Here is a 21,423-nt window from a genome sequence, read left to right as displayed (position 1 = left end):
AATAAAAAGCTTATTTTGAGAGTCCTCTTGTTTTTATTTTTCCCCGTCGCTAGTTTAGTGACGAAGATGCATTTTTGGACTCGAGGCTAGAGCTGTTTTTTTTTTTTTTTTGTTCGTTTGTTCGGCATTTGTGTGAATATACTGTGCAGAGTTACATGTAAAATGTTGTGTATCTGACGATATTGTAAATAAATTTATTTACCTTTAAGAAAGTAACCTACTTTTGTTTCCGAGTTTGTTGTTGAGAAATGCACACTTTTAATTACTGGCAGAGAGAGGTGAGGATCAAATGAGAAGATTTATTAGTCATCTCCTGAAATGGCTCTTCAAGCTGAGGTGCATGACGGTATTAAATTACGTACAGCATCAGAGTACAGTACTTCATAACAAAATAGAACTTTGGAGTGGGGATTACGGACGGTGGATGTGGGGGATTGATATCATTCATTATCTGACCAGAGCAACTACTAAAGGGCACGTACACGGACCTCTACATTAAAACTTCTTTCCCTTCACAAGGTGCATGTGGTTAACTTGACCTATTTAAGTTAAAAATGAGGTACAAAAGGGGAACTGGGGGAACGTCGTTCGGGCCGCAGCGTCTCGTCCTTCACTTGCCGAGGGCTTTGTCCAGGTTGTTCTTGATGGCGTCCAGGAAGTCCGTGGTGTTGACGTAGTGCTCGTTCAGCTTGCAGCTGCAAACGCGAGAGAGGGCGAGAAGTCGGGGGTTACGCCTGAATGTGCGCCTGCAAGATGAGTCCCCCCCTCACACATTCCCACGAATGCAGGCTATGCGGACAAGGTGCTCCCAGAGCCGGAATGGCTCCACCGTTAGCAACACCGTCCCTCCCGGTCCCATTCACTCCCAGTCATTTTCACGGCATCGCCGAAAATAATTGTTTTAAAACACTGACTACAGAGGATAATTGGTTTATAAAAGAAAGTGCTAACGTCATAATGTCAGGTTTTTCGAGTTGATAAGTTGTTTTCAGGTTTAGGTTAGCTATAAACAGAAACTATTTTCAGATAGTTGCATCGAAATACAGCAAGCCGTAGTCCGATTCTTTTTCAATGCACGCGCCCATGTGAATACGTTATTGTGCTCAAGGATACGTCGCTTGGTTAAAATAACAACTTTTTCCAGATCTTCTTTTTCTTTTATAAGGCAATAAAACGTCAAAAATACACCAGATATTCAAAAAGCCTCGGACCTTACGACATTAGTACTCTCTTTTATCAACCTAATATCCTCCATAGGTTTGTGTTTTAAAACAATTAATTCAGGTGAGGTTGCGAAAATAAATGGAAGTGAACAGGAACCGGAAAACTGGGAAGAAATGGAAAACGGGGTCAATTCTGATGTTACTGGAATTGCTAGTTGCTAGTATTCACGCTACGTAAATACAATGGTAAGATCCACAACATTACTTGTGTTATACCAAAGTGATATATCCCTTTAGGGCTTTCCCTAAAAAGACTTTTTTTTGTTTTTCACACCACAGCACCGTTACACTCCCTGTCCGCCATCTGCATGTAAATCAGTGGTTTAAGATCTACACCAGGCCTCTACCAAGCAGCACCAGACAGAGCCCTGTTGCTGTGTCCAGCAGAAGAGACGGGGCCAGGCTGTGGGTTAAGGAGAGCAAAGCCCCTCCCCCCCAGGCCAGGCCGTGGTTTAAGGAGAGCGAAGCCCCTCCCCCCCGGGCTAGGCCGTGGTTTAAGGAGAGCGAAGCCCCTCTCCCCCGGGCCAGGCCGTGGTTTAAGGAGAGCGAAGCCCCTCCCCCCCGGGCCAGGCCGTGGGTTAAGGAGAGCGAAGCCCCTCCCCCCAGGCCGGGGATACTCACTTGGGCAGGCCGTGGATGCAACCCGCGAGGTCCTTGGTCATGACGCCGCTCTCCACCGTCTCCACGCACACCCTCTCCAGAGTCAGAGAGAACCTGCGGACGGACAGCACAGACCGGGCTCACCGGGGTTCACATGGCTAGCACGTACGCCTAGCGCACAGTCCGCCAACGTTCCAAATACCCGCCAATGTTTTCTGCACTTCTGAGGGAAATGAGCAACACTCGACTGGTTCAGATTTTGAACTGTGAAGCCTGAATGGATAACATGCAGGGGGCTTGTACATGTGTATTTGTTACAGTCCTTCGGAAGACAAGCTGCCGCACTCTGAAGCTTTGGAGCGCAAAGTATCTATTTAAAAGGAACCAACATTTCGGCAGCAAGTGCCTTCGTCATGGTATCCACCCGAATGAGCTCAAACGCATTTTTGGTTAAATATTAATGATGTTCTGTGCATCGGGGCTTCAGAGTGCGGCACCTTCTTTTCTTTCAGTTTGTTCTGCCAGCCAGCACACCTCTGCAATCCGGGGGTGCGTTATCCTCGCTGAATAACAGGTTAAAAAAAGGTTATGCGTCCTTTAACATGCAGAAAATTCTACACTGGATGTTGTAACGCTGTGCGCGTGCGCGCTTGGCTGCGTCGCAGCTGGGATGCTGGGAGCCATTACTTGATCAGGTCAGGGTTCCCGTCCAGCTTGCCGCGGTGCTCCAGACCCCGTGTCCAGGCGAAGATGCTGGCGATGGGGTTGGTGCTGGTCGGCCTTCCCTAAAAATGGAGATAAAGAGCCATTGTGTACAGCCTCAAAGCTACATTAAAAAACTTATCACAATCAGTTCCCAAGTGTCTTCTGACTACCTGATCAAACTCTTAATCTCTTTTTCTGGCCGACTGGCCAGCTTATAGCTGTATATTAAATTAGTTTGTCAGCGTGAAACTGCAGAAAGTCACAGGTTCTGTGATCAGTTTTTTAAACTAATTCTTATTATTCATATTGTTTATTTCCCATATAGTGAGATGGGAGGTGTTTGCTTTCTGAGGCCACCGTTACAGGGCCTGCCAGATGAAAAGCTGGAGAGCAGATTTTGATTACGTGAGCTGTTGAATATAGCACTTCCCCACTAGATGGTGCCGGAGAGGTGCGCAAACCCAGATTCCCCTTTGGAAAATGGGTTTTGACAGAATACATTATCAGTCATGTGGTTTTTGATCTAATTCAGCGCCACTTAAAGAAATCACACAAAGCCATTTCTCAAGGGCTTCACACTGCAGCAGTTTCGCTTAACGGCCCAGTGTCAGGCCTCTCTCTCTCTGTCACCCCGTCGCACACACACACACACGCACGCACGCACGCACACAGAAACACACGCGCACACACACACACAGACACACGCGCACACACACACACACACACGCACGCACGCACACACAGAAACACACGCGCACACACACACACACGCACACACAGAAACACACACACACAGACACGCGCACACACACACGCACGCATGCACGCACACACAGACACACGCGCGCACACACACACGCACGCACGCACAAACAGAAACACACACACACACACACGCGCACACACACGCATGCACACACGCACGCACGCACACACACAGACACACGCGCACATACACACACACACGCACGCACGCACGCACACACACGCGCGCACACACACACACACCCGCACACACAGACACAGACACACGCGCGCGCGCACACACACAGAAACACACACGGCGCACACACACACACACACAGAAAACCCAAGGCTGAACTGAGCTAAGCATACACCCACCACCCTGAAAGGCAGGGAAGCCTGTTACCCACTAATTATTCCTGGATGATTATGCAGAGAGTGAACACCGACTGCTCACGGGGGGCGGGCGAATCGCCTGCTATTTTCTTATTGCTTTGCCCCTGTGTGTCAGGCCTTAAACGCGTGGAAGTACACAGCCCTCAGGTGTGCAAAAAGGGTCAATTCCGTACAGACAGTTAGGAAGAATTTTTCCACGCAAAGAGCAGTCAATGTGTGGAATAGCCTGCCGGGTCATCTAGTAGAGGCAGAAACTCTAGGGATTTTCAAGACTAGGCTTGATACAATCTTAGATACTATCTAGTCTGTAGGTAATAATCAGAGCATTCATTTAGTCAGGAAAATGGCGAGCATTGTTGGGCTGAATGGCCTGTTCTCGTCATTATGTTACGTTATGTGTGTATGGCTCTTTCGTTCAGACACGGCGGAGCTCGCCGACCTTCTGGTGCTCGCGGTAGTGCCTGGTGACGGTTCCGTGGGCCGCTTCGGCCTCGATGGTCTTGCCGTCGGGACACACCAGTACGGAGGTCATCAGCCCCAGCGAGCCGAAACCTGCGAAGAGAGAGCACTTTCAGCAACAAATAACCACAGATGAGTGCGATTCCTAATGAAGAGCACACTGGGTTAAGCTGTGGGCTGTAAATCGGGGACCCGTATAAACCAATCAGGAGACTTCACTTTCGATAGTAATGCATTATCATTGGTTTAAAGCAGCAAGCCACTGATTAGAAATTGAAGCGCCTCCCATTTTTGGATTCATAAAGCCTGACTAACATTAAGCTTCATGAACCCCTTAAATGGATGCAGGAATGTGCTGTTAATACTCTAATGACTTGAACCATAGATAATAGGGCTTGTGCTCTGAGGGGTAACATTTCATTGGTGCACAGGAATAGGTGACTGATAGCATACGATAGCTTTACATCATTGCAATGTCCCTGAAATCTCATTCTTCCACCACAAAGAAAGCACCACAGCATGGAATCTTTGCGCATACCAGCGCCCTCTACTGGAGCAGTGTTGCGTACACAAAACATGGTTTGATGTACGGTTTCACGAGGGCAAAGGCAAGGACTGTTCCTTCTGGCCACCTTCAAAGAAAGACAGGGAGGTGACCTCTTGTACGGTTTAGAATGACGTATTCATAAATAAACGGAAACGCAGCATCCCAGGGCGGTGAGGTAGTCGAGGACTCCGAGGAGCCGCGTGTGAACGGCGGCTGCAGTCTGCGTGTCCGCCCGCCCCTCACCTTGAGCCAGAATGTCGGACTGCACGTCTCCGTCGTAGTTCTTGCAGGCCCACACGAAGGCGCCGGAGGACTTCAGGACCTGCGCCACCATGTCGTCGATCAGCCGGTGCTCGTACCAGATCTTCAGCTTGTCGAACTCGGGCTTGTAGTTCCTGCGGGACAAGACCAGCGGTCGAGCGTCGGCAAAATAAAAGTGCGCCGGCCCGACAGAACGCTTTCAGGCCAGGACAGAGCGAGCACGAAGGACCAGAGGTCTTTCTAACAAAAACGGCTTCCTCTTTATTCTTTTCTAGACTTGCAGCTCTGGTTCTCGAGTCACGACCGAGCCGCCCGCACCCACAGAAGGTGCGAAAGCGAGGCTGAAACCTGACGCCTCCGCTAGCCTGCAAACTCTTAGCCTCACGAACCCTTTAAGTTGACTGAACGGATTAAGGCGGCTCTCGTGCGGTCAGTTCAGACCAAAGATTGGTGACAAAGCCGTTTCAGAACGCTGCAGAGAGGAGCTGCAGCAGACTGAACCGCCCGACTCCGAACGCCTGATGCCGGCGCTTGCCGTTGCAGGAAATTCAACTTGGCTTTTAGATTTAGAACGTTCACCAGCTGCAGCTCGTCGCGTCTCGTATCTTTGGTCTGAACTGGACTTTAGACGTACTTACAGTGAGCTTAATGTGGATGAACGCTGTCTATAAATACAGTACCCCCCCCCACCCCCCACCAAACCCGAGTCCTGTCGTAAATCCACAGGCGTCCCGGAAAGGAATGCCCAAAGAGGCTAGGGCTGCTGGGAAATCCTACTTCTGAAAGATGTCCTCGAAGATGTCCTTGAATCGGCCGTCGTAGGCCTTCAGGATGGTGTTCTTGGTGCTCATGTAGAGGGGCCACTTCTTCTGAATGGCATACTGGAAGCAGCTGTGGGCGAAGCCTGTGATGGACTGGAGAGAGGACAGAATGAGCACGAGGAGCATGGAACAGAACACACCAAGTCAAACAGATTCCTGCAGACATAGGAGTTCATCTCAGCAGGGAAGGGGTTAAGTTCTTAAGGAAAGAGACTTCCTCCTCAGTCTTAGCGCTTAATACTCGGAGTCCCTGTGATCGGGTTAAAGTTCTCTTTCTTTCTAGTTCCGCCGCTCTCTCATTCGGAAACCCCTCCCCCACCCCCCGTTTGCGTTGCCAGCTGGATTGCGGTCTGTAGTGTTGTCAACTCAAACATGTCCTGTTGATACCAAAGTGTGACATCAGAATACCATGTGACTGGATCCCCAGCAGGTGTTTTTAGAAGCAACTTTACCCTGCAGGAAATGAACAGCCCGTCCTGTTATGAGTGAGGGTACTGGGGCGAAGATTTCAAAACTTGAATAGGTTTCAGATGTCTAGGCTTGCCACAGGTCAATGTTTAATGATCAACTTTTAATGATCCTGTGACAGTCCTTTCACTGTTCTATATTAAAATGTACTGCTCAATCAAAGCAGCCAGTTTCAACAGTTCTTATATCAGCATTTCTTCTACACTGTTCGTTTGAACTGTTAAAATGAATCAGCATTTCTTAAATGATATAAACCAGCAGGTTACTTTCGGTTTCGTACGTGTGAGTAAATGCAGTGCATAATGTGGCCTGCAGCCCTACGGGTGTAGAATCCGAAGAATGCATGCCTGCAGCCGAACAATGCGTTCAGCGTAGTGGCCTTATCTGAAACGTGGGGTATCGCGGAAAGCTCGAGAGATAAGCTGCGTGGCCACAGGTCTAGACAACAGAATCAAATAAACAGTCTGACCATGATTTCAAAGCAGTTAATGCAAGTGATGTAATGAATACAAATGGTTATTCTGCTTTTTAGATGTAACACATTCTTTAAGTTCAGCCTGAGGACAGTTACATATTTTCACTGGTGAACAGGTTGTTTCATTCTCTTTCTAGCTATACTGTTACAGCTTTGATTAACTCATAAATTCTGAACAATGGGATTGTTTTGTTCAAATTCTAAACCTAGAAATATCACACCGTCAGTTCCGACAGTTCCCGCACTGCTGCATTTGGTAACAATTTTAATCTGAGTACAACAGCTGCTGTTGTACAGGCTACAATGAGCTTGGAAACACCTCAGCAATACAATGCCTGTGAATTAAGAGGCCTGTAGAGTTGAAGCCATTTTCTGTGTGCGACCACCCAGTACTCACCCAATACTGCTTATTACACCCAATAGCTATTGGTTGTTTTTTCCTGGACAGTATTCGCAAGAGAAAAAAACTGCCATTTATTTTTTCACCGTAATGGCTCACAAACTACTGTAGAAATACACTTTTTATGTGCTCAATCTCAGACATTAAATCGGTGTCCTTGTGCAATCACACATTTGGGGGGGGGTCACACAGCCCCCCTGATGAACGCAGGCGCGCCCCGCTCACCTCGTCAGTGTTGTACATCCCCATCCCGCAGCCGCCCGCGGGGAAGTCGTACACCTCCCACTCCTTCCCCGCGCTCCCGTCCGAGGGGACGAACATCATCTTGAATTTGCCCGGCTGGTCCACCACAAAGTCTGTCGCTCTGTACTGTACCACAAGGCAAAAACAGTCAGACGTACAAACAGCAGAGGTTTTCGTCTACTTCGGTCAAAAACGCTAAATGCAGTATTCGACTGCGCAGAGAAAAATGTACCTGGTCGCCGAAGGCGTGCCTGCCGATTGTGATGGGCTGCGTCCAACCAGGGACGAGACGGGGAATGTTCTTGCAGATGATTGGCTCACGGAAGACGGTGCCTCCCAGTATGTTCCTTATGGTTCCGTTGGGGCTTTTCCACATCTTCTTCAGTTTGAATTCTGGAGGGAAATAGGTAGAGGCCATGCCCATTGTCATAGATCATAAAACACAAAAAGATCCATCACTGTATTACTTTCTGTTCTTGGTCAACAGCATTCCTAATGGGTAGTAGCAGGTTGGGCCATCCAAGGTTTTATAAGATGCAGTTTAATTTGGCATCTGGCTGTTTCCATTGACCTGTTCCTCATACCAGCTGAAATGGATTAAACTGCTAAACTGCTATGTGCTTTGGGATTTCCATCCACAATATCATCCATGGCAGTTGGTACATCCAATTGAGATGGCTTGAGTGCATTTTATAATGTGCTAGTGCTTAAGACTACTTCCTGTCCTTCCCTTAAAGGCCAGTGAGCAGAAACTATCTGTCCCCCCCATGGACAGAATCAATTTCCTGTCGCCCCAATCACACATGAAAAAAAATCTACATCCTACAAAAACCAAATCCAGAGTCCTTCCCCACCCTGCCCCGCCGCTCCAGGAAACAAATAGATACCTTCCACTCTGGCTTCATCAGGAGTGATGGTGGCACATTTGACCGCAACGTTATACTTCTTGGTTGCTATGGCGGAGTCGATGGTCACCTGGTCGTCGGTCTGGTCGCGGTACGGGAGACCCAGGTCGTAGTACTTGAGCTCCACATCGACATTGGAGAGAATGAGCTGGGAATGCAAAGATCAGCAAGTCATGTGACACATTTGGAACTGGTGCATTATGACTCAAGAAATGGAAAAATGTGACTGCTCTTGTGTACCCAGCTACAGGATGCACAAGAGATGACAGAGCTGAATATAACCATAATGGGGACTGACTGCACTAAAAACTGGCACTCGGGCCCTGAGAGCAGACACTCGGGCCTGCTGTGTGTTCATCTAAATAGACAGAAAAATGGACCTTGAGTATATTTATACAGAGGAAAATTCCAGTCGTTACTTCCATTGCGCTGTTTGAGCTACGGCATTGCTCCTGCAACCCAAAAATAGTCACGGTCAGCCATGTGTGCTCTCCAGCAGTGTTCACCAGTAAGGGCGTTCAAAAGGAACTGTGAGAATGTTTAACTACCGCTATATGTGAAAATGTCAATCTGTTACTTGCTAGGCTGTCCCTATCCTCACCATAACAAGTGGGAGTATAGTATTTTTATTCCTTTTGTTTTGTGTTCAGTAACTTTCTGAAATTTATTTATCAGGGACAAGGCACTCTGACCAACATTTCAGTTGTTATATTAATGTAAAGACCGGGGTTAGTGGAGCCAATTTTCAGGTTAAAACAGAAACTACCATGTAACCTCACCATATGCCAACGAGCCATCTAGATTATAAAGACATTTTTAGCCAAGTAGTCAGTGTTAGATGGAAACAAGTAATCTGGATTACATAATCAGATTACAAAAATGAATATACTGCAGTTAGCCCAGGATACTTTCGAAAATGTGCTTAATCTGATTTGTTACTTTTCTAAAGATTACATGATTACACTTCAGTGTGCAATGTACTCGCACAGGTAAACACACACACTCACACACATGCAAGACATTATACAAACATTAGCTCAGTTAATTGAGCAATAGAAAGAAATGACTTTCCCAAGTTAATATGAAAATAAATTCAATTTAAAGCATAAACATTGTCTGCGCAGTAAACTGTTGTTGCCATCAGAGGCTTCTCACAACCCTTGCTCACTACGCATTGAGAGTTCGTGCTCTCGTCATGACTAGAAAGCCTTCCACTGGTATCCAAAATGCAGTAGTCATCCAATCAATCTTTGTTTTTTTTCCCCCAAACCAAAAAGAAAATTTCCTGGTGTACTTTTACTGGTCTTTGATACAGACCAATTAACTGTGTTCAGTGGTACAGACAAGCTGAAAATGATAGGGCACCCATAAAACGAAAGCATCTGATTGGCGGAGGATCGTTTGACGAAAATTGGCCAGTCAGGCCAGGAAGCGAGAACAAACCTGTCAGTACAGATTGAAATTGCACTGACTGTGTTGGAACTTAAATACAGACATGGTAATTTGGTCTATATACGCGATAATGCAATGACATTTTTAGAAAACCGTGTTTGTTATTCTGTTACTTATACTACATTCGCTATTTTTGTGCGTGAACTAAATGCCAGTTTCAGTGCTAGCAACAAAACACAAAGATAAGTCCTAATGTTACCCTTCAGGAGCTAACGTTAGCTTGTACCTAGTACAATCGGCCCAGCTGCAAGCGGAGAAAGAAAAGCTCTGAGATGAAATTCGAGCCCAAGACAAAGGTGCAGTCCAAAAACGAACACTAAATGACCTCAGTTAAATTTGTCTATTGGAATAGGACGTTGCCTTGCTAGCTTGTAACCAAAGCAAGCAAACGTTACTCATCAAGCCTAGACAAGTTACTCTAGCGCCAATGAATTGATTAGCTCTCCCTCTTCCTGTGTGTGGATATCTGTGAGTACGCGGTTTATATTTATTCTTAGCCTTCAGGTTACAGCTGTCGTTGAGACTGCTAGGACCATTATCAATGTGCTGTGCTAAAGTTAACGTGCAATATTTCAATCTGTGAAATGAATGTGGTACAACACCGTATCCAAACTAATACTTGTAATTTCTGTCCGAGGTTAGTGGCCTAAGCTGGCTGGTTTTTAGGTTGTCACAACTAATTCACATATACGTAGGATGACAACCCAGAGCGGTGGGTTCGTAGGTCCGTATTTGCTGGCCAATCTAAAACTGTTCAGCAAGCTGGAGAGAATCTGCACAAAAGTTCAGTCTTCCTGTTAAGCAGATAAATTTCCCAGATAGTGGCATGCTCCCAACACTGACTTCCCACTCCACAAATCCCCTCACTCTTCACCCTACCCCCATCCACCATTCCTCAGTATAGTCCCATCCTCCTACCCTCCCCCACTCCCCCTCTCTCTGCATCTTCACCCTCCCACTACCGCACTCCCACACCTCTTTATCTGTCACAACTCCCCCACCCATCCCAAACATCACTCTGCCCCACCCTCCCTTCTCTGCACCTCACTAACCGTGCACCTCATGCCACCTCTGCACCCCCCACCCCTCCACAACCCAACCCATTCCCCTCTCTACCCTCACTTCTCCACCAACCCCCTTTACCTGCCTCCCCATCCCCATCCCCCTCCACCCTAACCCCACCCCTCACAACCCAACCCATTCCCTCTCAACCCTCACTTCTCCACCAACCCCTTTACCTGCCTCCCATCCCATCCCCTCCACCCTAACCCCACCCTCACTCTCTCTCTCAGCCCTCCCTCACCTTTCCCTTCCCTGCCTCACCATCCCCCTCCACCCTAAACCCACCGCTCACTCTCTGTCGCTTAGCCACTCCCCTCACCTTCTCCCTTACCTGCCTCCCCATCCCCCTCCACACAAACCCCACTGCTCACTCTCTCTCTCTCAGCCCCTCCCCTTACCTTCTCCTTGATGAACTCCCAGATGATGCGTGTCATCTCGTCCCCGTCCATCTCCACCACTGGCTGGGCCACCTTGATGCGCTTGTCCGCATCTGTGGAGACCCCACAAACACTGTCACTACCCGTCAAGCAATTACAGCTTAAATTAAACAGACAACACAGAAAAATCCTGCAAAAGCCACCTGAACAGGACCGCACCGAAAAAGTTGAAAAGTCGGATAAACCGGTAAAAATTTAAATAAGTACGGCCAGTGGCGCTATTTCTGAATTTTAATATGCAAAAATGAACTTGTGCAACGAAGCAGGTTATCGGTGAGCAAAATACTTGATTTCAGTGTGAATTCTTTCTCAGTCTGGAAATTGACATCACGTGAATATTGAGCAACAATAAATCAAATTAAAAAGGATAGAAATTTTTTTGGAACTTATCAACAGAAATGTTTCAGAATTAGTTTACATGACATACAGTGAATAGGCAATAGATTACTGGCTGTCACAGTCACAGTATGGTTGCACTATTTTCCTGTGAATTACTGTACTGTTTGGAAATTGAGCATGTCAGAGTTCTGTAATTAGAATTCAATTTTTACATTTTTGACACCATCTAAAAATCAATTGCACAATCCAGGGGAGTTTCCTAGTTTGCACTGAGAATGAAACGTTCATATACTGCATTTGCATGAAGTTTGGCACTTCGCCAGACTGTCAATCATGATTTGACACTGACATTAGCAAAAATGAGGGTGTTGGGTGGTAGGTCACATATGCAGGAGAGTAAAGTGGTAGTTCACAGTAATTGAGTTCTTTGTATGGAGCTAACCTAAAAGTAATTGCAGAAGAACAGAGCCACAGCGACATTTTCCAAATAGAAGTGAGAGTAACCAAAGTTGTACATGCTGAGTATACGTATAAGCAATAACAGACAGAAGCCTTTCGTCATTTCACTCAATCCTGGTATTTATGCACATTTACTGTTTGTCTGGAATAGACAAATGCTTTGGGTCTGCAGAAGGGACAGGAAACGCACTGCATTTATATAAGGACATGAGTGAAGTTCCCAATCCCCCTACACAGGGTCAGAGGGCCATTAGGATAAAGAGGTGAAGAGGCAGTGGGGGTGGAGTAAGGGAGGCAGTGGTGGGGGAAGGGCAATGTGTTAGATTGGCAGACGTGGGGGTGGAAAGGTGATGCTGCAGAAAGTTTGTTGGGGGAGGGGGTGATGGTAAAGGGGGATGTGGTTTGAATGGGGGTGGGGTGTGCTAATGGTAGTGGGGATATGGAGGTGGAGGGACAGTGATGGGGGTAGTTTAGTGACAGTAGTGGTTGGGGTGGGGGTGGTGTGGTAGAGGTACTGGGGTTGATGTGGTTTGAAGTAGTGGGGTTGGTGGGGGGTAGTATGGTGGTGGGGGTGGTGTGGTTCGAAGTAGTGTGGTGGTGGGGGTGGTGTGGTAGAGGTACTGGGGTTGGTAGGAAGTAGTGTGGTTTGTGGGGGTGGGGTGGGAGAGTGTCCTGGGTTGGGGGTTGCTTCTTGTTCTAAGCAGCTGCTCTTTGCCAAGACTTCCTCCAGAACTCCAGATGGCTAGAACTGTTAAGCAATCCTGAAAGCCTAAGTCAGCTTTTTAAAAGCCAAACTTCAAAACAGCTAGAGCACACAAGATGAGACTGATGAGTCACATAAGACAAGTTTTAAAAATAAACAATAAAATCTTTTACTGAGTATTACTTTGTGGGAAAAACAACTACATAGTTGACACCACAACAACAGTTAATTTACAGAAGCGCTTACGTAACAAGTGGTGAGTTAGTTGAGCGGATCCATCTCATCTGTAACCCTGGACAAAGTTTAACATGCTGAATAATGATGACTACAGCAACCATTAGCAAATGTTCTGAAATGTTAGTTTACACTGAACAACATTTCTCATATAAATGGTTCCAAATCCTCTCCTCAGATAATCACTTTTTGACCTGAACTGGCCTTCAGGCAGCTTTTAGAAGGTGCAGCCTTGGTGTGTGCTCATCATGTCCAAACACGCCCTCCCTGCCTTCGCTTTCAAACATGACAATTTGACATTTCCTAGAAAAAGTTTTCTAATTGGATACAGCCTACACAATAACTGCAATGGAATTGTTTCTATTTCCGCAAACGGCAAAGGGTGCAATTTAACTGGGAAGTCATCGCCAAAGGCCGTCATTCTTTGTGTGTTTATCAGCTCTTTCTAATTTAGTTTCACCACAATATGCCCTGACATTATCCTTGAGCAACCTACATAGCCTGAGCACGTGACTTTTTTTTTCGTTTTGTTCCAAGTTCACAGCAAAACTGATGGTTTGTAACAAAGTATAGGCACAAAATGTCAGTTGGGATAGCCTGCCTCAAAATGAATCTAAAAGTTAAGGACAAGTGCTCCCGTTGTCCCATAAATGCTTATGGCACGCCACGGTTTTTCTGCACCTCACTCAAGAGTCTCACAAACACCCCTCGGCGCTTTAAACCCGAACAGAAGGAGCAAAACTCTTCTTTCTGGCACTCTGCATACAATGGAGATCAATTATCATTTCTCAACTGTTCAATTGCTCAATTCCCCCCCCCCCCCCCCCCCCCGCCCACTTCCTTTGGGACCTTGGTGTTTAGCTATATAGCTGATAAGTAACTGTGTGAGCCGCTCACAGGCCATGTGGCTGGCCTAGGGCATTGTGGAAGCATGCCTCAACCTAATCCTGTTGATTTGGCTCAATTTCCGAATTCTAAGAATATTGCGCAGAATATTACGCTATGGTGACAAAGAAGGCTGGGGTTGCAACATGACTGTTTTGACTATTGGGCTTAACACTGGAGATCAGGCCTGATCTGACCCCTTTCTTTAAAACAATAAATTCTAACACTATCAGGACACTTTATCATGACTCAGACACTTTTCCGTATAATCTAAGCACACTACTGTTGTGTTTTTATTGAGGAATGTTCAGGCTAGTCCATGTTTGCACTGCGTTATCTCCCTAAGAAAAAAAGCGAGGGGCAGCCATTGTAAAAACACCCTTTTGTTCTGCAGTACACTACAGATACATGTTACCAAACACCTGATAAGTAGTGTTACAGAGCTAGGACAGCAGGCTACAGTATGCTGCTACCTCAGTATCACCCAGCTGGTTGGCCTTTAGTATTCTGACTACGTAGCTCAAAGTCAAATTAATCCTTTTTCAGCAGCAAGACACCGCTCTAAGGATTCAGACCCGCTGAGATGGATAAAGGTAAACCCAGGAGCTTATGGTGTCCAGATATTCATTCTTTTTTATATGTGAAGGAACTCAAAGGTTTCAGCGAGCCACGAGTCCAGATGAAGCAGTATGAATCGGTAAGGCAGCACACTTCAGAACGGCCATTTCCCCATCAGCATCACAGTCCATTCAAAACCAGCACATTGCGGTGTGGAGGATATGAAGCCAAAACGGGCGACTGCGTAGCGAGAAGGCCGAGTCACACGGCGACAGCGTGGGAACATTTAAAAAATGTCTCTTTCCCAATGGCACGTGTGTGTGTGTGGAAACCTTTCAGTCCAAGCACGAGAAATATACGCTCTTCAACTTCACAGCCGAACGTGGCAAGACCAGGTTTTTAGCTAGGCACAGGAGAAAAACATTGGTGCAAGACAGACGCATTTTACAGGAGCGAGCGCATGCTCTCAAAAAATAAGTACCTGCTGAGAACCGCTTAATTAACTAAAAGCCCAGCAGTGAAAGGCTGCCAATAATTGAATTGTGGAGAGGAGAGAAAGGCATCTAAAAGGTCCAATTACAGCAGAGTGAGTTGTTGCAGAGGAATGGCATGTACGGTGAACACCAGTGAGGATTAAACTATTTTCCCAATGCTGAGAGCATTCTCTGGAGAAATACTGAACTCTTTACCAATGGGAGGGAGGGGGGAAATCATTCAAAACTGTCAGAAGTTCCAAGAAACGCCAAATTGCCACAGGAATGCCATCAGTGTTACCGTAGCAAAATCCGCTGGTCATAGTCAGCAGGCTTTCAGTAAGCAAAAGTTGTGTTGGAAACATCCCTGCCATCTGAAAGCATAGCAGTACCTTCCAGCCAAACCAAAACCCAACCAAAATTACATCACATCATTCCCCGAAGGAAAGTTTGTATATGGAAAATGGCAAGCATGGCAAACTAATACTATTACTGCACTATACAGATGAGAAAACAGACAGCACTCTACTAAATCTTGCCAGGCCATGGAAGCCATACCTGTATCTGTAGCTGTCAGTGTTAGCGCTAACACACCCTTTTTTTTGAAGGACAGGGCTTTCAACGGCATATCTGAAGCACAGATAGCTTGTTGACCTTCCGCTTGGTCTCCATAGCTACACTACACCGAGTCAACTGCAATTCTGCAAGTTAAGGCACTGTCATAGAGGTCGACTTTATCTTCAAGCCAGCCATGAATAAGCAGAGGCTGTTTACCATACACACAACGGTGAACTGAAACACGAGTGACCTTATCAGGGCTCCTGTTAAAATACAATCTATATTTTCAAAGACGTTCCACTGAGCAAGGAAGTGTGAGATTTTTCAAGAGAAGGCTAAAAAAGCACAATATTTTCAACCGCCAAATAATCAACTAATTTCCCAATTTATCACAAATATCAGTAATACAGCAGTACAAGATCTGATGGCAAATGACAATAAATGACACACTAGCAAGAAGATAAAATTATTATATTTGAATAAACATTTTTTCTTTTTTTCTTAATTTAACTAGGCATTTCCCCTAACATTCAGGAGGTTTTCTTGGATGTCTGCCAACAATTCACGACCTTCCAGGAAAACAAAAACTCGTTCAAGGTCTTTCGAGGACTGTGGGAACTACCTTGACCTGCTTTGTACATATTCTACCTACCAACTAACACAACAAATATTTGTGTAGAGTGCAGCACAACAGGTAATCAAGACAACGTTTGTAGTCCACCCCGTCTCTGGTTTTAGCCAGATCATGTGACCATAGCTGTCTATTTCACGATCTAGCAAATGAGCCAACATAAACAACAAAACTACTGACTAACATGAACACCCACGTTTTTGACATTTCAATCACCTGTTCGGTAAATGTTTCAACAAAGGCTACAAAATCTTGTAGAAAGAAGAATTTGAGGTACCTGTGGCTATATCTATCGGCATAGCGAAAGGACAGAGACTAGTGGCTCGTTAGAAAAAGACCAAGGTCCCTAGATCAAAGAGCTAAATCAAACTCCCGCTGTATCAGTGGGTGGTGAGGACAGCTGCAGCAATCAATCACGTGCTCACTCGTGCTACGGCACCCTCTTGAGCATTGTGATTGGTCAGCGTAAAGCTGACGCTCAGTCTGCGACCTAGTTTAACACGACTCTTATCACCCATCGGCACTGGGCAAGCCTTCTGAACAGCCCCAACAATGGCAGCCAATAAAGCATGCGTAAAGATAAAGTTGAATGAGGGTATGAACCAAATGGCATTCCCTTCCCAGAACAACATAACTTTTGCCAATGAAAGCATTCTCTCTGACAGCAGAAACTGATGCTGTGGGAAAATAAATAAATGAATGAATGAATGAATAAATAAATATGAGCCGCTGTTGGGGACGACACAAGTCCACCACCGCATGTGGGGAAAAATGTGCTTCTCAGAGCACTCAAACAAAACACTTTTCCTGAGCAATCCACTCAGGCTTACTCAAGTTGTAAAAAATCCCTGGCAAGACCTGCTTGTGTCTTGTGACTGCAGTGAAATAGAGACTGTGTTCTGGCTTGCCTTTATGCTTGCCAGACGCATGAGCATGCCTAATGAGGGTTTTAAATGTCATTTTTCACCGTACAATCACTCAAAGTTTTTACCTAAGACGAAGGTAGCAGGTGAGGCTGGACTAGCCATAGTTGTGCTGAGATTTACAAAGAGAAGGAGCCAGTTTAGAGCACTGCATAATAATAAACAAGGTTATTTCTGGAGAAACAAGTTTAAACAGGTAAATCGGGTATGTAGAAAATCATCACTGCAATTGTATATTATTATGGCCAAAAGGGATCTATCCCCAACACTGGTCCTGGAGAGTCACAGGGTCAGCTAGTTTTCATTGTTATTGACCACTTAGTTTATCAGCTGAGGCAGTTTAATTCACAGTTCACACAGTTAACTCACCTCTCCTAGTTCATTTGGGGCCAAGTTGCTGATTTTAAAGTAAAAACAAAAGCAGAGTTATGTGGCTCTCCCAGGGGTAACAGCCAGCCTCCACCCCCCCCCCCCCCTGTCCTGGGACAAACTTTATTTTTCCACCAAGCTCACTTGAGTTACAGTTACTGAAGTCATCAAAGATGTGCTCACAAGCACCTTCACTTTTGTCCCAGTGATGTGTATCCCGGTCCAGTAAATGTACAGCAGGGGAGCTGAGCTATAAGTTTGCTGGATAAGGACTGTTCAAATAGCCTCTGAGCTCATAATCTGTCTAGGCCCACGAGCCACTTTCCTTACGCAAGCCTCCCAGGGGTCCGAGTACACCGCAGTCAACAAACACACCTAAGAAACCCAAAGTGACCTTGAATAGTTAGACAAATAATTCACATTTGTAAAAGGAATGAGCAAAGGGCAGTCTTCAGCAGAGGACAACAGAAACTTCTTGTCCTTCTTCTGACCTACATACTCTGCATTTTAAATACGTCAAAGGGTTGCTGGTACAGCAGTCAGTAGTCCTCGTTTCTGTAAGTCTGCATGTCAGGACTACACACTACACTACACACACATTTTCCTAAATTGTCAAACAGCGACATGAGTGTCCGTGAGGCTAATACGGCCTATTGCTTGACCTTGAAGTAGGCCTATACGTATAAAGCGGTTCATAATCCTTATTAAAGCGCCTATTGATATAAATTGGGAAGACTTAAAAACTTGATAATTTGAACATAACCTGAAAATACATCATCTAAAATCAAAACGCATGTTGCTTAGTTGGGTAGTTGACGAAACTAGTTTTATTCTACCCAACACTTGTTTATTACTTGCAATTATTATGTAAAGCAAAAAATTGTGCATTTGACGAAAGTGGCTTGTTGGCTAACAACACTTTCTGAAACAAGCGCTGTTATGGAATATACAGAACATGTAATCAGTTATTTTTTCCATCAGAATAAATATATCAGCCAACACCTGCAAACAGCTATGCTTGTGTGACCTTGGCAGCTAAGTTTGACGTTTTCATATTCGCGAGACCGAATTCGTTAGCCTCGGGACATGCATGGGTAGACTGCTCCTTACCCAGCTAAGGCTGAGATAGAGACTCGGACGACTGCGCAGAAATGATTGCGCAGGTACCTTCCCGTTAAATCAGAAAAATACGTGGTGCAAGTAGAAGTTCCTAGCCGACAGGTGTAAAATGTTCCGAAACTTTTCTTGCAAGGAAATGCCTATATCGACACGACCACCTAAATATGGCTATCTGCACCGTAAATTAAAAAGCGGCGTCGATTGCTTTATATGAAATGGCTCGCCAAAAAATAGAGGTCTTGAGAGACTACAGCACCACATCCGGCGACAGCTTTCTAGCTAGCGTTTCCATTCATTTTAGCTAACTGAACGGGCATCAAAGGCTAGTTCTCCAGGTGCATTTTTTGTCGTTATTTGCAACCCGAACGTAAGTAACGACAGTCTTATATTCTAAATGTCACACGTTCGACGTGAGATAAGGAAACCGGGAGACAACTAAACGACAAAGATTCTTCTCGTAGGGCAGCCCCGTGATTGCAAGCAAAAGCGCTCATATCGCTATCTTAGATTAGCTACCGTGTTTCTGGGTCAAATACCCCTGCTTTGGAACGCTAGATACGAATTATGAAAACACGAGATACTTGGACTTGTTAGCGTAAAAACGTGTAATTATATAATGTAGCTATATTGTATGGAGTATGCTACATTGCATCGCTAATTCACGTAACTAGACCATGCAACTAAATTAAAATGCATCAAACAAGCTAACCAATTGAACAAGAAAAGGAACGGATGATGTTTACTAGTGCTCTCCTAGAAAGACCGTAAACAATTAGTCAAATGACCTACGAAATAAACCGCCCGGCTTCAGTGATAGCCTACATTGTAGCTTATGAAATTACCTACTTCCATTGACAAATGAAAAGTGATAGCGGTCGAACTCACAGTTTCTTTGTTGCAGATTCTGGCAGGTTGAGGCCGGTGCGAGCACGGCGGGGTTTTTAGAAAGCGCAGCTGCGGACCTAGAGAGGGAACTAAGGACCTTCAAATACCCTGCCATGTTGCGCGGAAATCAAATAAGCTGCTAACCGGTTACACTCCGAACGCAAGAAAGACCGAAATGAGAGGTCGTTTTGTGTAATGTTGAAGAGCGCCTCCCAGGCACAACACGTCAGCTTCTAAAGAGAAAGAGGGGGGCCCCACAACTTTATTCATCAAAACATTAAACGCGTACGACTAAACCAATCCGAATCGAGTGCGTTGAGCGGGCATAAGCGCGCTTCTAAAATTACTCCAGGCACGTGACTTTCCACAGTAGGCGTACTGTAGCTACATTTTCAGTTTCAGTCGCCTCAGCTGATTCATTTGAATTTATATGAGAAATAAGGAGAAATAACTCGCAATGTAAGTTACGTTTTTGTTCGATAAAAGGACGTGAAAAAATAGGTCCCCATATAGGTTACATTCATTAGCATTTTTTTTTTTTTGCGTTACTCTAACCGTTGAGGTATACCTATAATGAAAGGGTGACAATGGGAAAGAAAAAATGGGTTTAATCAATAGGGCTCTGGGAGGCAGTTCAGCCCTTCAAATAACCTCTTCACATTCTGTTCTTCGGTTAGGGGGCAGGGTTTCTAAGTTTAGCCAGGGAAGGTGCCCATACTGGGTGAAGGAATGGGATGTGATCTGTCATGTGGGCGGGCATTCATTCAGCTGTAGCAGTGCCAGCAAGGACCTTTCAGTCTGTCCCTGTAGCTTACAAGTAGGCCTAGTGTCTGTACAAGACAGAGGGCATATGTCCTGAAAGGCACAAAAACGTAATTAATGCATATTTTTATATTTGACGTGTTAATTTAAGAGTTTAACAGACTCCCAAGCTTTGCGGTACATGTTCCACTTATGCAAAATGCCGCATGCTAAAATGTTGAGAGGAATAAAGGTCAGAGTGTCCTTTTAAATAACCCTCTGTGCTTCAGATGGATGGTATTCCTTTGACTCCCCGTTCACGGTCTGGTGTCTTTCTGCTGCATGTTTACAGGGGTTTAGAGAGTCTCTCAGTAGTCTGCTGAAGGTCATGCACTGGCCCACTCGGCAGACCTGCTACTGGGAGTCTGTGAAAACAACTGGTCTTTCACACACTATTTAAAGCGTTTGTGTGAACACTCTGAACCCTTTCGATAGTAAAGCATCATTCACAAACACTTTGTTCTGTTTAAAGTTCAAAAGGACAGTTTCAGGTTTCACCACTACGGGCCAAAAACCGTTGCTTAACAATGCACTGAAGGCTACCGTTATGTAATTGTAGCCTCTAGTCGGCTGATTTTGCTAAGAGACAGAACAGTTAAACACACCTTTGTTTTGCTTCATCTGACCCTTTCCTGCACGTGGAGAGTTAATGATCTTTCACTTTTGCTTATGACCTTCATAGTAAAGCATTTCCATGAACATTGGAGGGTCAGCTCCCGGGTAAAACCCAGTACATCAAGCCAGCATGTGGAAATTGAGCAGACTGACAATTTACTTGGGGCAAATTAGCAGTTTAGTATCATTCTGGAGGGACACATTACATGTACCCACACAGTCCCAACGGATCCTCCCACAGAGGCTGGCCCAGAACAAAAAGACTCCACAACTGTAGGACTGATTAAAATATATTCAGTGTCACTTCCTTTTGTTTTTAAACAGTGGGCAAATGCTAATTCCAAGATGTTATTTAACATCAGACAGTGTTTCAAATAATTTTTATTGTTTTGTAGTATGACTTGTGAGTGAAATCGGGACCACCAAGTCATCTTAATGATCATTTTCTAAAATTGTCATAAAGCATTCACTGAGTCAAATTAGGGAATTGGTCAATTGAGTGACTAACTGTAGCACTGATGTTAGTTCTGCTTCTATTTACTTCCAAGTGAGGCTTTTCAAATAATACCCCTTTCTGCCAATATGCATGTCACGGTGTGCAAAAATGCCCCAGAAATCCCTTGACTCGCTTAATAGAGCTGGCTGATGATTGTTCAGGATTCTGCATGCATCG

At 45.3% G+C, this 21,423-nt stretch overlaps 1 protein-coding gene across 1 annotated transcript; it reads right to left on the bottom strand.

Moving 5' to 3' along the window:
* Positions 1-279: 279 nt before the first annotated feature.
* Positions 280-19,572, bottom strand: idh2 (isocitrate dehydrogenase (NADP(+)) 2). Its single transcript, XM_064313868.1, has 11 exons — positions 19,335-19,572; positions 11,160-11,251; positions 8,230-8,395; positions 7,575-7,735; positions 7,325-7,468; positions 5,713-5,849; positions 4,918-5,069; positions 4,108-4,220; positions 2,511-2,608; positions 1,845-1,937; positions 280-695 (listed from the first exon to the last, which is right to left on the bottom strand). Exons 1-11 carry the CDS (start codon positions 19,447-19,449, stop codon positions 611-613), a joined length of 1,356 nt encoding a protein of 451 aa, XP_064169938.1. The 5' UTR covers positions 19,450-19,572; the 3' UTR covers positions 280-610.
* Positions 19,573-21,423: the final 1,851 nt, after the last annotated feature.

Source organism: Anguilla rostrata, chromosome 16 (genome assembly GCF_018555375.3).
Source record: "Anguilla rostrata isolate EN2019 chromosome 16, ASM1855537v3, whole genome shotgun sequence".
In the NCBI taxonomy this organism is placed as follows: Eukaryota; Metazoa; Chordata; class Actinopteri; order Anguilliformes; family Anguillidae; genus Anguilla; species Anguilla rostrata.
This window is presented reverse-complemented; position numbering and strand designations above follow the sequence as displayed.